This window comes from Betta splendens, chromosome 13 (genome assembly GCF_900634795.4).
Source record: "Betta splendens chromosome 13, fBetSpl5.4, whole genome shotgun sequence".
Lineage (NCBI taxonomy): Eukaryota > Metazoa > Chordata > Actinopteri > Anabantiformes > Osphronemidae > Betta > Betta splendens.
In genome coordinates this window covers 12444629-12461266 of record NC_040893.2, presented here as the reverse complement: position 1 = coordinate 12461266, position 16638 = coordinate 12444629, and the positions used below count along the sequence as shown (strand labels likewise).

General features: G+C 46.6%; 1 protein-coding gene across 2 annotated transcripts; it reads left to right on the top strand.

Moving 5' to 3' along the window:
- Positions 1–267: 267 nt before the first annotated feature.
- Positions 268–15526, top strand: gmps (guanine monophosphate synthase). 2 transcript variants are annotated; one of them, XM_041073500.2, is made up of 30 exons: positions 268–563; positions 1953–2122; positions 2215–2329; positions 2668–2765; positions 3084–3187; positions 3467–3660; positions 4116–4281; positions 4424–4575; positions 4724–4897; positions 5854–5959; positions 6123–6238; positions 6557–6682; positions 7237–7352; positions 7459–7589; positions 7713–7885; positions 7974–8055; positions 10875–11166; positions 11505–11796; positions 11861–12103; positions 12181–12372; positions 12448–12573; positions 12655–12836; positions 12927–13047; positions 13132–13359; positions 13495–13618; positions 13727–13887; positions 13961–14156; positions 14245–14498; positions 14572–14765; positions 14844–15526. In XM_041073500.2, exons 1-30 carry the CDS (start codon positions 537–539, stop codon positions 15142–15144), a joined length of 4956 nt encoding a protein of 1651 aa, XP_040929434.1. In that variant the 5' UTR covers positions 268–536; the 3' UTR covers positions 15145–15526. The 2 variants fall into 2 exon arrangements, with proteins under 2 accessions (XP_040929434.1, XP_029027648.1); XM_029171815.3 differs by lacking the exons at positions 10875–11166; positions 11505–11796; positions 11861–12103; ... (9 more) ...; positions 14572–14765; positions 14844–15526 and having other exon boundaries at positions 309–563; positions 7974–9945.
- The last annotated feature ends 1112 nt before the right edge of the window (positions 15527–16638 follow it).

Below are 16638 nucleotides of genomic sequence, written 5' to 3'. Positions count from 1 at the left end.
TAAAAGTAGCTTCTCCTTCAGCCAGAAGTTCTATTTAAATGCTATGACTTATTTTATTGTTTTATTATTTTAATTTTCTTTCAGTAAATTCAAGGTATGAGAGTCTTTCTGGATCCCGACACTACATTTTCATAACACAAATAAATAAACTGGAAAAACAAAGCACTATCTGCATATAATCTACTTTATTATATTTAAGAGTGTGGCAAGAAAACTGGAACAGAGCCTATTATTATCGCTTAGACGTTCCTTGACTTTGAAATTAATTGCAATTTGTAAATCACTTTTGTTCTTTGTATGTAATTTTGCGCTCCACCCATGTAAAGCAGCAACGTTTATTTAGTCGACCCCCCAGCGTGGAAGTCGTTCCCAGGCCCGGGGGCTGACTGTGACAGCCCGTCCTCCTCCGGCAGCCAACCTGCTTCCAGACAGTAGTCGGCGTGCTGCTGAGGAGCTAAGCGGTAGCGCTCTCCCTCTCTGAGACCGGGGACACCGAGGCGAAGTGGAGAGCTCATTCCACGACACGGCGGTCCTCCATGGCTCTGTGCAACGGAGAGAGCAAGGTCAGTGCGGCGGGGACTGGCCCCCGCTCCGGTTCGGTTCTGGGGGCGGCCCGGTCCAGGACCCCGCTGGCCGGTGTGGTCCCCCTGGTTAATTACGGCCTGTTTCATCTCGGGAGGGGGGGAAAGTTGGCGTGCGTGGATCGACACCAGCCGCTGAGGAACACCGAGTGCGACGCCGTGCGCCTGTTGCGGTGCTACACGAACGTGTTGCTCCCCGCTGCTAACCGGACAGGACACCGCAGTGACGTCCAGGGAGCATTTAATCTTTAGCGTTTTTGCCTTCTCCTTAGGGGCGAATCCCCCCCAAGACCTTTTGCCTCCAAGCGCCGCGTGGGTTTTTAGCATAGCTCCGCTAACTTAGCCAGCCGCAGGACGCAAGGCTAACAGGGTAATGCTAATGACTACTGTTTATAATACCTGTGAGCTAGCATGCTACATGTGTCAATTGTTAGCCCGGTAGAATTCGCACTGACAGCGCCGCTAGCTGAAGGAACGTCCTGCGCTGTGACGGTTTTGGAGCACATGTTGGAGTCGAGACAGCGACGGCTCGTTGTAAAGCTATTTATTTTACACCACCGCTGCTCTGCACTTGGTGCTAACGGTAACTGACATGTTGCTAACGTCGTCATTGGGCTAGCTGTTTCCAACCAACTTGAGATGCCGGTGTTTCAACCGGAGGCGCTGCTGCCTCGGTAAAGTTCGCCCCGTGACTGTTATGTGGTTCCGTGTGACTACGCCGCTGCTGCAGCCCGTCTAATGTGTTTGAGATAACCTATCGGAGGTGATTGGTAGCATGGCTAATTCAAGTTGTTTTTAGAGGCGGCGGAAGTGTTTTCTTCTAAACCACGTGGGATCGTGTTCCTGATCTATCGAGCTCGCTTCGACACATTAATTAGCTGTCAGTCTGATCTGACTTATAATACGACGTTTTTATCAAATACATATAGTGAAATAATCCTCGGATCATCAAACTGACAGATGATAAAGACATGGATGCAGGCTTTGGCCAAGGCTCAGGTGACAGACTCCATTCCCCACTTGTGTTAATAGTGGGGGGACATGGGTCGCACGGGTTTTTGGTACTTGTAACCTTTGACTAACTTGTGAGTTTCATGTGATCCTATTAGTAGGCTGGTTGACTCCTTTAACAAGAGTGGCTGTCTTGTATTGTGGCTCACATGTCTATAATTACGTTTAGCGTGATTAAGTCACATTTTCCATGGGTAGTTGATTGGTCAGAGTAAAGTCTAGGACAAATGGGTTACTTTCCACCACCTCGCCTCAAATTTGACATGAAACAAAAGCATCTGTAGATGTTCAGTATGTTTTTTGCAAAGAGGAACAAAAAATTTAGTAAGATGTGTTTTTTTTTATTCCATGTGTCCTCAGCTGGAGATCAGCGCAGAGCAGAATGGGTCATGCGAGGGGGCAGTGGCGATCTTGGATGCCGGGGCCCAGTACGGCAAAGTGATTGACAGGCGGGTGCGAGAGCTGTGTGTCCGCTCTGAGATCCTCCCCCTGGAGACCCCAGCCTTTGCTATTAGAGAACAGGGCTACAGGCGAGTATGACAATATGTATTTTGTCAATATAAAAATGTTTTTATAAAAAGGTTGAAGCTAATAGGTCTTCCTGTTTTTTCCCCTTTTTTAGGGCAATCATTATTTCAGGAGGCCCCGCATCTGTCTATGCAGAAGATGCCCCCTGGTTTGACCCTGCCATTTTCACTATAGGAAAGCCCGTCCTTGGGATTTGCTATGGAATGCAGGTAATTGTGCACAGGCCTTGTTGAGACGTTTATGATAAGTAGTTTGACTGTCTTTCTTTTACAATGCATTTCAGTTAAATGGATTCACACAGATTAGCTGCTTTCTGCTATCACACCATTCCAGGCTGCTATTCAGCTCTCCTGGGACATTACCACCTTATTCAAGGGCACTCTGACACTAGCCGAGGGAGATGAGAGCTTTACGCGCTCAGTTTCTCCAGCTAGCCTTGAAATTAAAAGTCTTAGCTGTCCATTCTCTAGCACATTTCTCTGTGATGCAGACAGTAACAGATGTATCATAGAGGGTGTTCATTCTGATGTGTGAATTTGTCTTTTAGATGATGAATAAAGTCTTTGGGGGCACAGTGCACAAAAAGAGTGTAAGGGAAGATGGAGTGTTTAACATCGGACTGGATAACACTTGTTCCCTATTCAGGTAATACAATTGTTCACAAAGACTACACAATGTTCTGTTTATTATTTATAATATATAATTTTTGATATTGTTACATTTTATTTTCCCACTCAACAGAGATGTTTGGTAACTGCTACTAGCAAATATGTCACTAGGTTTGAAAGTCTGCCTTATGTGTAAACAGAGGCTCCAGCGCCATTTATATATTTTATGTACAAACTGCAGAAGCATTCCAGCATCATCATCATATCCCCTGGTTTTCAAATCCAATGCAGATAGTACTGAAACACACCCTGCAACGCTGTCTTCCCCTGACATCTGTGTTTGTGTGTTTATCAGAGGCCTTCAGAAGGAGGAACTGGTCCTACTGACCCACGGGGACAGTGTGGATAAAGTGGCTGAAGGCTTTAAAGTGGTGGCTCAGTCAGGAAACATCATTGCGGGTGAGCAGCATGCAACAGGGTGTGACATGGTTAACGTAATCTAAATTTAAACTGCAGTTGGGTTTTCATTTAGTGGTTTCTTTGTTTAAGCCTGTTTCCATTTACAGTTGGCATAGTCTATGAGGAAAATATTTACTCTGAAAATGGATTGTTTTTCTTTAAATCAGCTCATTGATTTTATTTAAATTTCTGTATGTTACATAATTTCTTAAGTATATTAAAAATATTGGTCACCACAGTCATATGAATCCACTAGGAAACTATCTTTGCTTTCATCAGGGATTGCTAATGAACAGAAGAAACTGTATGGGACACAGTTTCACCCTGAGGTCGACCTGACAGAGCGAGGCATGGAGATGCTGCGCAACTTTCTCTTTGAGATCGCCGGATGCACAAGTAACTTCACTGTACAGAATCGGCAACAGCACTGCATCAATGAAATCAGAGAAAAAGTCGACAAATCTAAAGTACTGGTGAGTGAAACTACATTCGGTGATCACTGCTGTGTAACACGTGGGCAGAAAAATAAAAGTGGAACAAATATTCTATCAGCACATTTTAATCGATTGCATGATGTGGCTAAATGTGGTGCTCCTGTGTCTTAAGTGTAGTAGCTGCACAGAAAGTGGTGGCAGCACAAGTGATGGGAAGTTAAGTAGAGCCAATTAGGCTCTTGATTAAACCCTGTTTCGTGTGGAAAAAGGTAGTCTTCTCCCAGAGCAGCTTCAAACTGGGCTTCATCTCAGGGGAGTGTGACGGCGATAAATGAGTGTAGGATTCGCTTTCAAGTTAAAGGATTTTTTTTATATAAAGAAACACGGTATATGAATTCTAAGCACATGAAAGCTTGGTGTCTTGTTCCTCAACTACAGTTAAAAACTCTCATTATAGCATGCAACATTATAAAGTGCTAATTTATTTACTTCAGGTGCTGCTGAGTGGTGGGGTTGACTCCACAGTCTGCACCGCTCTGCTCAACAAAGCGTTGAACCAGGACCAGGTGATAGCAGTTCACATCGACAATGGCTTCATGAGAAAAAGAGAGAGTCAGAGTGTGGAGGAGGCCCTGACCAAGCTGGGCATCAAAGTCAAAGGTAAGAACCAGACAGAAGTTACACCTCACTGACATTAGTTAGGTTCCTATCTTGTGTGGATTGCAGTGTGATATCTAATCAATAACTGTTTGTTTTCATCGTGCCATCTTTTGTCTTTAATGTAACATCTTGGTCTCTTCAGTGGTGAACGCTGCTCACACCTTTTACAACGGAACAACAACTCTTCCCATCTCTGAGGAAGACAGGACGCCACGAAAACGCATCAGCAAGACCTTGAATATGACAACAAACCCAGAAGAGAAAAGGAAAATTATTGGAGACACATTTGTCAAAGTTAGTATTGAAGCCCTGAAGTTGTTATTTTTACATTTTTTTTATTTTTTTTTTATTTCAACCTGCTAGTTGGTCTGTTCAGCTCCCTTCCTGTCATGTCTTTTATTCAGTATTGCACAACTGTATCAGTTGTGTTGTTGTCTTACAGGTGGCAAATGAAGTGATTGGCGAGATGAATCTTAAGCCAGAGGAGGTTTTTCTGGCCCAAGGTACTCTGAGGCCCGATCTCATTGAGAGCGCTTCTCATATTGCCAGTGGCAAAGCAGAAGTCATCAAAACACACCACAACGATACTGAACTCATCCGCAAACTTAGAGATGAGGTACTACACGCACACACACGCACACGCACACACACACACGTTTAGTTTGATGGATAGATTCCTTTCTACATTCCTGCACATGACTCAAAACATAATTGAATCAACAGTGTGTGTTTAACCTTTGAACACATACAACACATGTCTGTAACATAAAGGTTAAGGGCTTCCACGTCAAGCAAGCATTTATGAGAAATACCAAATACAGCATATGGCAGCTTTACAAGACATTTTACAGTCAGATGTGGAGAAATGCAAACGTGCCAGTAATGTAAATGGAGAAAGATTTCTCTGACTGTCACTCTTTAACAATCACAGTACATCATCTGAGAACCAAAACAAAGTCAAGATTATATACGCTTCCTTTTGGCCACTGCTGTCCTGTTTCTTTCTGGCCATTCCTGCAAAAAGCCACAAATAGCTTTTAGCTTTGTCTGTGCAAAATAATTCTGCTTCTTCGTGCTTAGCTCTGCTCTCTGACTCCGTCTAGAAAGTGGCTGCTGCCAGCTTTCCTGTGACTTGCTTCTACATTTTGTTTAAAATTGCTGAACTTGTTTTTTCACCCTGTTATGTTTTTACTTCACTTGGCGGAAACTTAGTGTAGCTTTAAAACTCCATTCCATTTCCAAGTAATTTTACAGTCACTAAATGCCTATCAGCATGATTTACTCCTACTTAATGGTATTTTATCACATTACACCTGTACACTTTAACAGTGAAGCATACTGCAATACATGCATGTACTATTCCTGGTTTGATAGATTAGAGGACAACATTGGAAGATTAGGTTTTTGCTGTGGCTATAGTTTCTTTTTTTTCTGTTTGTCGTCCGTATTTATAACATTTACCTAAACCTCTGAAAGTTTATAAGTTTTTATATAAATGCACGACTGCAACGCATCAGCATTTGTCTCAGCCTCTTTTTGCAATATTGATTCCACCTGTTTTTGACTCTGCAGGGAAAAGTGATCGAACCACTAAAGGATTTCCATAAAGATGAGGTCAGAGCGCTGGGGAGAGAGCTGGGCCTGCCGGAGGAGATTGTGTCTCGTCATCCTTTCCCTGGCAAGTCCTTAAACCCACAAGCCTTTTGTGTGACTGTGTTAACACACAAAACTGATACATCTCATCACTATGGCTGTGGTGGCTCAGCTTTAGTCTGTTTTATTGTTCTGTTAAATCAGACTATTTTCTATTTATATATGCTAAAATGTTCACCTGCTTTTAGGTCCTGGTTTGTCAATCAGAGTGATTTGTGCAGAGGAACCATATATCTGTAAGGATTTTGCTGAAACAAACAACATCCTCAAAATCATCACAGACTTCTCTGCAAGCGTCAAAAAGGTCAGAACAACAGATGCTGCGCTTTAACAGCACATCAGTTACGTTCATTGGACAATTTTTTTTTTTTTTTTTTGAAGAACATAAATTAAAAATAAAATCATGGTGTTTATAAGCAGCAGCTTCTTCAGCCAAGCACTTGGTGCATTGGAAACTCCCTATGTGACAAACCAAGTTGTTTAGTAAATTCTTTAGTTAATTTGCAACCTCTGCTGGTTTGTTGGTCACATTGCACCAAATGCCAAATAAAGTTGTTGTAACGAGTAGTTTTGCTGTTAGTATCTTTCACTTTTCTGAAATCTGTCCGCCTGTTTTGCGCAGCCACATGCCTTGCTGCAGAGAGTCAAGTCGTGCATATCAGACGAGGAGGAGGAGAAACTCATGCAAATCACCAGCCTTCATTCACTCAATGCCTTCCTGCTGCCCATCAAAACTGTTGGCGTCCAGGTAAACAAAAAGTTGTCAATTCATCTAATACAGCCATTCAGCCTGTGCTCTTCCTGTGTCCAAGTTGTAGTTTAAAGGCCAGCCACATAGTACTCACTAACTTTTTTTCACTGTCTAGTCTAGGAGAGAAAAGTGGAGTGACTATTGTGGGACATTTTTTTTCCTCTCTGACTGGTTACACACGTACAAAATATCACTTTCCACTCGACCTTGTGTGTTGGCTGTTGGCCGTTCTCGCCTAAACATTGCTTTCCGACTGTGTGTATCTGTGGGTGTTTCCAGTTATTTCCTGTTTGAAGCCAGAGTTTAAAATTTGCCCTTAACCTCAAATTGTGGGGCAGACAGGAGACATTACGTAAACATGGGCAGCTTTTACTGCCTGGGGAATTTGCTGCAAGTGAAAAGACTTTATTTATAGAAACACTGCTGTTTTTTTGTAACACAAATGGAGCACACGTGGGCATACAGTGATCCACCTTGTAATCCTTTTAAACATTTGTTTTAAACACGGCCAGTTTCTTTAATAACCATAAACTAACTTGTCTCCGCTACAGGGGGATTGCCGGTCCTATAGTTACGTATGCGGTGTCACAAGTAAAGAGTCTCCACATTGGGAATCTCTCATGTTCCTGGCCAGACTCATCCCTCGCATGTGCCATAGCATCAACAGGTAAGCAACTAAAGTTTGCTCCCCCACTCTTTCTCTCAGTCCTCACTGAGATGCCAAAATAGATCAGTAGAATAAATGCACATGCTCTCATTTCTACTTACTCCAGGGTCGTCTACGTGTTTGGGTCCCATGTGAAGGAGCCACCTTCAGACATTACACCAACCTTTCTGACCACAGGCGTTTTGAGCACGCTCAGACAGGCTGACTTTGTAGCTCACACCATCCTGAGAGAGTCTGGTAAGTCTGACCAAAACAGGCTCCAGTGTTGATTTTTTTTCTGTAGATGTACTGGGATGGGAGGACTTACTCATCCCACTAGACATGAATTCATTTTCATTCTGCCTTTCCAATTCCTTCCAGGCTTCTCTGGTAAGATCAGCCAGATGCCGGTCATCCTGACACCCTTGCACTTTGACCGTGACCCATTGCAAAAGCAGCCGTCCTGCCGGCGTTCCGTGGTGATACGCACCTTCATCACCAGCGACTTCATGACCGGTATCCCTGCCATGCCGGGCAACCATATCCCAGAGGAGGTACCTCGTAGTTCTGGCTTTCTTGGACCTATCTAGGTTCAGAGAAGGGCTTTACTCACTCAATAAATTATCTTACTTGTTTTATCAGGTAGTGCTGAAGATGGTGAATGAGATCAAGAAGATCCCTGGAATCTCCAGAGTCATGTATGATCTGACCTCCAAGCCACCTGGTACAACAGAGTGGGAATAAAACACAACATTCAGTCATACTAATGGGACACACACATGCACACATGCACACATATACACACACTCTCTCTGCACAAACACACTCAAGTTATATTAGAGAGGGCTGGCCAACTCCTCTCCTTCTCTTCTCTCCTTCCTTATGACTTCCTCCACCCCCCCTTCCCCTGTTAATTTCTCCGCTCTCTTCAACATTCCAATGGGAGGCAGACTGTACTGTGACGGGCGCACACGCAAAGGCGCTGCCGCTCTGCTCGCCCCACCACTCCCCCCTGGTCTTAATACTTTTTTTTTTGGCAGTATGCATTAATGGATTGGTTATTAGTAATAATGTCATGGTTGTTCCATCTGCAACGAGAAGTTCTTCTCTCTCATGAAAAGGTAAACTGCTGCTTCCTTTTGCGAACACACAAGGCGAGCGACGAGAAGCTGTGAATGTTCAGGAAGCCAACTAGATGCCTCGGGTTGCTTAATCAGATGGGAGAAGTAGGAAAAGGAGCAAACCATAGTGGCATAAAAAGAAAGAACAGCAGGAGAGTATGAATTGTTTTCTGCCTTTTTGTTGGATGTTTTGGTTTTTCTGTTGTAGGTCAGAATTTTCTCAGCCTCAGACTATCCTCACTTTGTTCCTGCGCTCTTTCTGCCTGTATACTGTGCTACGGAGGAGGTTGCCCGTGCGGACGTTAAACTGAACCGACAACCTATGTGACCAATCGACATTCTAAAGCTTTTTTGTTTTGTTTTGCCAAAAGTAAAATATGCTGTGCTGGTATTTAACGTTTGGCTCATCCGATGACCTGCAATTGTCAAAATTGCTCTAGTTCTAGTGGACAGCAGTCGACCCGAGACTAGCTTCAGTGTCATGACTGGTGTGCAGCTGTGCAGGAGGCCAACATGATGGGTACCTGTATGTGCCTGTTCTGTTATCTTAATTTTTTCTTTGGCGTGACCTGACCTGGACGGATGTATCCAGAAAGGAGGATGCGGCGCCGTTTCTCCTCGTGTTGCAATATGTATGCTCTTTATGAATAAACATGACGAGAGGACTAACTAATAACAAAATTATACAGTAGACTTTATAGCCACGTTGTGTAAATTGCTGTTGTCACTTCATTGTTTGGCTGCTCTTTGGTTGCGCAGGGGAACATTTTGTTGCACATCGTCACCCGTCAAGCCGTGATGTTTCATCAGCGTATTGGAATCCCACATCCAGTGGGAACTTCACCTTTTATCAAGTGTGTCGCTCCGTAGTGTCAAAAGTTGAGTTCAAGAGTACCGTCTGCTCCCAGCTCAAACATTATTTCACCTTCGCAAAAAAGGCATAACTCTTCTGTCAAACATGAAGTACATTATAACCTCTAGTCTACAGTCTTATTATTTAGACCTCCAGTGAATACAGTGCTCAGGTTTAACTGAGTTTTAAATTGTATTGTAGTATCAGACATTTCACTCAGACGTGGTGGTTCTCTTGCCTCCAGAATTTGTATTTGTGCCTCTCATCTTCTGTTAAACCCCTAACCTTTAATGGAAAAATACTCAAAGGAATGATTTTCCTAACTTGTCTGAACTGCTCTTAGTGTTTCTCCATCTGTTTGGCCTTTTATACGTGTACTTTGAGTTAAATATGTCTCAAGAGAAAACCGCTTAATAACAGACATTGATTTGTAGTTGGATTTATTTGTATAATCATTAACATTAAGTTATGCAACTTATGTCTGCTGTTTATTTTTTCCCCTCATTCTTTTTGTTCAGCGATGCTCTTTCTCCTTTAGTAACGTGCCTCAAACCAAGCCACTGCATGCAGTTTCAACTATGATGACATTTGTACAATGGAAAACTGAGCTTTAATAAAGATCTCCATGTTGAAACTTTCACTTCTGCTTACATGTCCTACTGCGCTTTGGACCAACTCAGCTCATTGTCATTGTTTAATATTACCAGCACCACATTTTGGAGACACTTCAACTTTGAGATGAGCGAATGCAGTGAATAAAATTTTAAAAGTAGAAATAAAATTTAAAAAAAAGAAGCAAATCACACAACTCTGACATGTTTTTTTTACTGTACATAATTGAGTTCTTGTAGCACTCATCAGATGCCTCACAAGACTCAGTCAAACTCACTCATCACAAATTAACACTTTAGTATTGACAAAGTTATTTACAGTAGGTAGTAGATGTTTGTGTAAATAAGACCTTGTTCTTAAACCTAAATGTACTAGATCCAACAGCAGTTCCCTAAATTCTATTAATGTTACTGGAAATTCACTAAAATCAAAACATAAATATACTTAACAAATATGAGCATTGAAATCGTAGTGGAGATTTACCTTGATTGAAATCTTATTTGTGAGCTTGTTTCCCCGGTGGCCGTCAGGGGTTCAGGTGTGTCTTGGTCCCCGTTGACTGAGAGACAAGCTCAGACAAGTTCAGTCTCTCATCAACACGCCACAGAGTCCAACTCAGGGGATCAGGCCTCACTTTGAAACAGTATTGTCTTAATGTGAGACTGCTCCAGTTGCCACACTCACCTGTCAGTTGAAAACTGACCTGAGACCAGTTAAGAGGTTTGCCCCCATAACACTTTTATATGATGGAGTGACTACGGATAGAAGAAAGGGACTGATGGAGATGATGCTCTGAATTAGTTTGACGTAGAGGTGTTTCGATGGGTGCTTGTTGGTCCACAGGCAAATCTGTGCTCTAATGAGACGACGATGCTTCGTTAACGTTCCCGCCTCCGCTCCCTCAGCCACTCACCCTCATCCTCCCCTCTGCGTTTGTGTTGCTGGCTCTGTTTTCAGCTCGTCTCCCTCGGGGACAGGCAGCGACACCTGTCACACCTCGCCGTCCGCCGCACAGAGAGCTGATGAGCATGGAGACCAGAGCGCTTCTGTTGGGTCTGTGCGCGTTCCTCTGCCTCTCCGGCTCGGCTCTGGCCACCACGTGCAAACTGAAGGCCAAGTTCAACCTGAGCGGCTACAAGAACACGGAGAAGAAGAGGGTCATCATCGGGGGCATGTTCCCCGTCCACAGGCACATCGCTTCCAATGACGGGAACACCTCGAAGCTGCCCACGTCCTCTGGCTGCGAAGGGTGAGTTGAGCCACAGCCCGTTGTAAACTGTCAGTTCAGTTCATCTGCGTGTTTGCCTTTACCTGAGAAATAACCTTATGAGTGATGTACAGTAGTTACGGGTTTCAATTATCCCTTTTACTCCTGAGACGTCCTGAGCTGATTTTCCTTGATTGGCGATTTTGCTACAGAGCAAAGCGGCACCTCTGAGGCCAATTAGCTTCAATAGCGCATATTATTATGAATTCTGCTTCTACGCCGCCGTGTGCGAGAATAAACAGGCTGCAAACGGGCCTCTTGTGGCTGATTAGGCGGGCAGCATCAAGCCATCAGGCCTTTCTCCCTTTCTTTTGTTCTAGCTTTAACTTCCGCACCTTCCGCTGGATGCAGACCATGCTGTTCGCCATCAACGAAATCAACCGGAACAAATACCTGCTGCCCAACACCGAACTGGGCTACGTCATCTACGACTCCTGCTTCACCATCTCCAAGGCCGTGGAGGGCACCCTCACCTACCTGACGGGTCAGGACGAGGCCGTGCCCAACTACCGCTGTGGCGACGGGGCGCCCCAGGCCGGGCTGGTGGGGGCCGGGGGCTCCGACCTGTCCATCGCCACTGCCAGGATCCTAGGCCTGTATCACTTCCCCCAGGTCGGTCAGCGGCGAGCGAGCAAACGGACCCGATAGAGTCACTATAACAGCCTCTCCTCTTCAGGTCAGCTATTGTTCCACGTGCTCCGCCCTGGAAAGCAAGTTCCAGTTCCCCACGTTCCTGAGGACCGTTCCCAATGACAGACACCAGTCCACCGCCATGGCCAAGCTGGTGCTGCACTTCGGCTGGACCTGGGTGGGCGCCATCGCTGCTGACGACGACTACGGCAAGTACGGCATCAAAGACTTCAAGGACCAGGTGGAGGAGGCCGGCGTCTGTATCTCCTTCTCGGAGACCCTGCCAAAGGTGCTCAGCCCTCCCCACACGTCATTATGTCTAAAGGTCATGTGACCACAGTCCGACGACTCCGTCTCCTGCTTCAGGTGGATTCCCCTCTGGACATCCAGCGCATCGTCAAAACGGTGGTGGAGTCCACAGCCAAGATCATCGTGGTCTTCTCGTCAGACGTGGACCTGAGTCCCCTCATCACCGAGCTGCTTCTGCACAACGTCACCAACCGCACCTGGATCGCCAGCGAGGCCTGGGTCACGTCCGCTGTCATCAACCGGCCGTCGGTGAGCCCCCACGCGCCCCGTTGGGTCCGAGCGTCCGCGAGGCGCAGCTGCAGCTGATCACGTTCCCGTTCCCAGGTGAGCGCGTTGCTGGGCGGCACCCTCGGCTTCGGGGTGAAGAGGGCCGACATACCCGGTCTCCGGGAGCACCTGCTCAGCCTGGACCCCTACGCCGACCCGCTCACAGAGGAATTCTGGGAGACGGTATGCTCATGACGGGAGGGGAGGGCGGGAACCCCTGACCTGGCTCCACTCAGTATGAATAAATACTTCCTTTACTTGCAGCTGTTCAACTGCACGTTGAACTATGGCAGGGCTCTGAGCCAGGCCCGACAGAGCGCTGCTGCTAACGGCAGCCTGTCCAGAGCCGCCAGGTCCGTTCCTGACGGACTGTGTACAGGGAGGGAGTCTGTAGCCAAAATGAACAACACCTACTCTGACGTCTCCCAGCTGCGGATCACCTACAGGTCAGTTCTCACGACGCCTCGGCCACGACTCCCGCAGTGACTCTCGGTTTGCCTTAGTCACATTGAGATAACAGGAGGGTCTCGCTGCAGCGTGTACAAAGCCGTGTACGTCGTGGCTCACGCCCTGCACAACCTGGAATACTGCGAAGAGGGACGGGGTCCGTTCGTGGGGAACAGCTGTGCTAATATCAGCAACTTTGAGCCGTGGCAGGTGATCACCGCGCGCACGAACGTGCACGTCCTCGTACTGTAGACGCATATCACCACTAAACGTGGGCCTCTCTCCGTCCTCCAGCTGATGTACTACGTGAAGAACGTGTATTACAGGGCGCCGAACACGAAGGAGGAGATCTTCTTCACGGACGGGGACGTGGAGGGCTTCTATGACATCATCAACTGGCAGGTGGATAGTGACGGGGGCATCGCGTACGTCACTGTGGGACACTACAATGGCTCCGAAGCCCCTGAGGCCCGGATGACCCTGAAGAATGACTCCATCATATGGAACAATCAAGGCTCTCAGGTCGGCATGTTCTCATGGTGTCAGCATGCTCTTCTAGATTACTAATGTGATATATACTGTGTGTGTGTGTGTGTGTGTGTGTGTGTGTGTGTGTGTGTGTGTGTGTGTGTGTGTGTGTGTGACTCCGTGCTGCAGCCTCCCCGCTCCGTGTGCAATGAGAACTGCCAGCCAGGCACCAGGAAGGGGATCCGGCAGGGAGAGCCCGTCTGCTGCTTCGACTGCATCCCGTGCGCCGACGGCGAGATCAGCAACACCACAAGTCCGGTCACACTCCTCTAAGACGCCGCGTTGTAGCCCATAACATGCTTGACGATGCTGCTCGGCTGCAGAAAACACAGCTCAGGCGACCTCGTCTCGTCCCTGACAGACGCCCGTGAATGCATCCTGTGCAGCGGCGACTACTGGTCCAACGACGCCCGCGACGCCTGCGTGCCGAAGATCATCGAGTTCCTGGCCTTCGGGGAGCCGCTGGGCATCACGCTCATCGCCATCTCCGCCTTCGGAGCGCTGGTCACCATTGCTGTTGTGGTGAGATTTCCACCAGGAATTACACGCTTCCTTTTAATAATCACCTCGGTCATTGTTCTGCTCATATTTGTAGGGGGTGTTCGTTGTGCACATCGGCACCCCTCTAGTGAAGGCCAACGATGCTCTGCTGAGCTTCACGCTGCTGGTTTCTCTGGTGGTGACCTTCCTCTGCTCCATCGTCTACCTCGGGGAGCCTCAGAGGTGGAGCTGCATGACCAGCCAAGTGGCCCTGGCGCTCGGCTTCGCCCTCTGCCTCTCCTCCATCATGGGTGGGTATCGCCGTCTCACCCAGAGCCAACGCACCTCCAGCGTTCTCACTGCCGTGCTTTTCCCCACGCGGCCCCTTCTTTGCTTCAGGCAAGGCCGTGGTGCTGATGCTGAGGGCTCAGGCTCTGAAAGCGGCCCGGCTCAAGGCCAAGGCGGCCGCCAAGGCCGCCAAGGCGGCCGCAAGGGCGGCGGCCAGCGGCGGCGGCCCTGACGTTATCGCCACCAGCACCACCACCGCCGCCGCCAACCAAAGCGCCGGAGCCGGAGCCGGAGCCAATCCCGACGTGGACAAGCTCACCTTTGGCCACCAGAGGGCGATAGCTGCCGTGGCAACGTTAATACAGGTAAACGCACACCTCAGCTCCTATCATGAGCAGAGCCTGACGTCATTTCTGACCTTGTGACCTTTTTGTCCAGGCTATAGCATGTGCAGTGTGGCTCATCTTCCTCCCCCCACACCCCAGAAAGAACGCCCAGAACATAAAGATCATCCTGGAGTGTGATGAAGGCTCTATCGTCTTCATCTGCTGCATCTTCGGCTATGACATCCTGCTGGCTCTGATCGCCTTCATCTTCGCATTTATAGCTCGCAGACTGGAGGACCACTTCAGGTAGAGACTCAAGCTACAGGCGATGGACGAGTCATCGCTGGTTTGTGATGAAGCACTGTCCACGTGTTTGTCTTGCAGCGAGGGGAAGTGTATGACCTTCGCTCTGCTGGTCTTCTTCATTGTGTGGATCTCCTTCGTCCCGGCGTACCTCAGCACACGCGGAAAGTTCATGGTTGCCGTCCAGATTTTCGCCATCCTGGCGTCAAGCTTCGGCATCCTGACCTGCGTCTTCCTGCCCAAGTGCTACGTTCTCTTGGTCAAACCGGAGCGCAACACGGAGGAGATGATGAAGCCTCGGCCTAAACCGCGGGAGTCAACTGGCACCTCGGTGTCATTCTCCACAGCCGTCACTGAGGCCACGACTGCTATAGATGATTAGTAACGTGACGGTAGCTGCGACAACAGAGCCGCTAAAACAAATCAATAAGCACAATCCACGAGTAGAGAAAATGGCTACCTCACAAATGTATAAGGAGAAAAATCTGAAACTAACTATTTTAGGAAATAAAATTATTCTAATAATTACTATTAGTATTTCAATAATCCTTAAATACATGAACATTATAAAAGCACATTAGAAACTAATAAAGTACAACATAACTTTGACCAGCTTTACTGTGATGTCTGTTAAGAAATGCTAAACAGCAAATCAATTGAAATACAAATACATTCACTTAATAAATAACATTAATTTAGTTATGATACATATACATAAATATATCATAAATGCAGCTTTCATCTTTCCTAACATAGCAGCTAATAAAATAAAAACAATACAATACAATACTTTGTAAGCATAAAACATAATAAATGTTTTTCAGAGAATAGATTGTGTTTTTGTTTTTTAAAGTAATAAATCCATTTTTAATATTAATTTTGGGTCATTACTCCAAGATTAGATGACCATCTAATCTTGGAGTAGTGACGGTCAGGAGTTCTGCATTCGCAGACAGCTGACCCAGTCCCCCACGCTCCGTGCTGAAGGCCCCTCTTGTGCCTGTGCGCTACGTGAGAGCGCTCGGCTTCCCAGGGACCTGTAAAGCCGTGAACTGTGTCCCATCAAAGCTGTCAGCGTGGGCCGTGATAAATTCTGCCCGTGACGGAGCGCTGCAGGAATGTGTTTATAAATTATTGACAGCTGACAAGAGCAGACAGGAGCCGGTGCACCTGCCTCAGTCTGTGTGTGTGTGTGTGTGTGTGTGTGTGTGTGTGTGTGTGTGTGTGTGTGTGTGTGTGTGTGTGTGTGTGTGTGTGTGTTTGTTTGACTTTGCTTATTTCTGTGTGTACCTGCTGCTGACCTGCAACTTATGTTCACTTTAGATATTTACAATAAAAGAATTTCCACAAAAAATAATGTAGATACAAACTGTTGAATAACATTTGAATAATTAAAATAATTGCCTCACAGGTGAGTCTGTTGATGGTACATAAATTAAGCACCACAATGAATCATAGAATCACTCACCTTTATCTTTCTTGGTTTACTGCTCAGTTTAACGTCTTGATCTAACATCACTGAAGTGAACCAGAGTCACTAATGGAAGAACTTAATCACAGGTGTAGAGGTAAACTTGTAAATACGCGCTGTACCAGCAGATGGCGGTGGCGTCTAATCACCGCCGTCTCCTCTGGTTTGACCTGTGGGAGCAGCTGCTTCCACACTGGCAGCTGTCAGGCACCTGCTGACGGACCACATGGACACAAACATGGACATTACGGCGATGGTCACGACTCTGACGCCGTCGCAGCAAACGAATACTGTTTCAAATCTCTTTTTTCAATTTCAGTTTTTCAAAAAATCAAAACAAACCTCTTTGAATAGCAATTGTCCATCTTCGTTCTTTGTTCCCCTTGTGTGTGTTGTGTGTGGGCT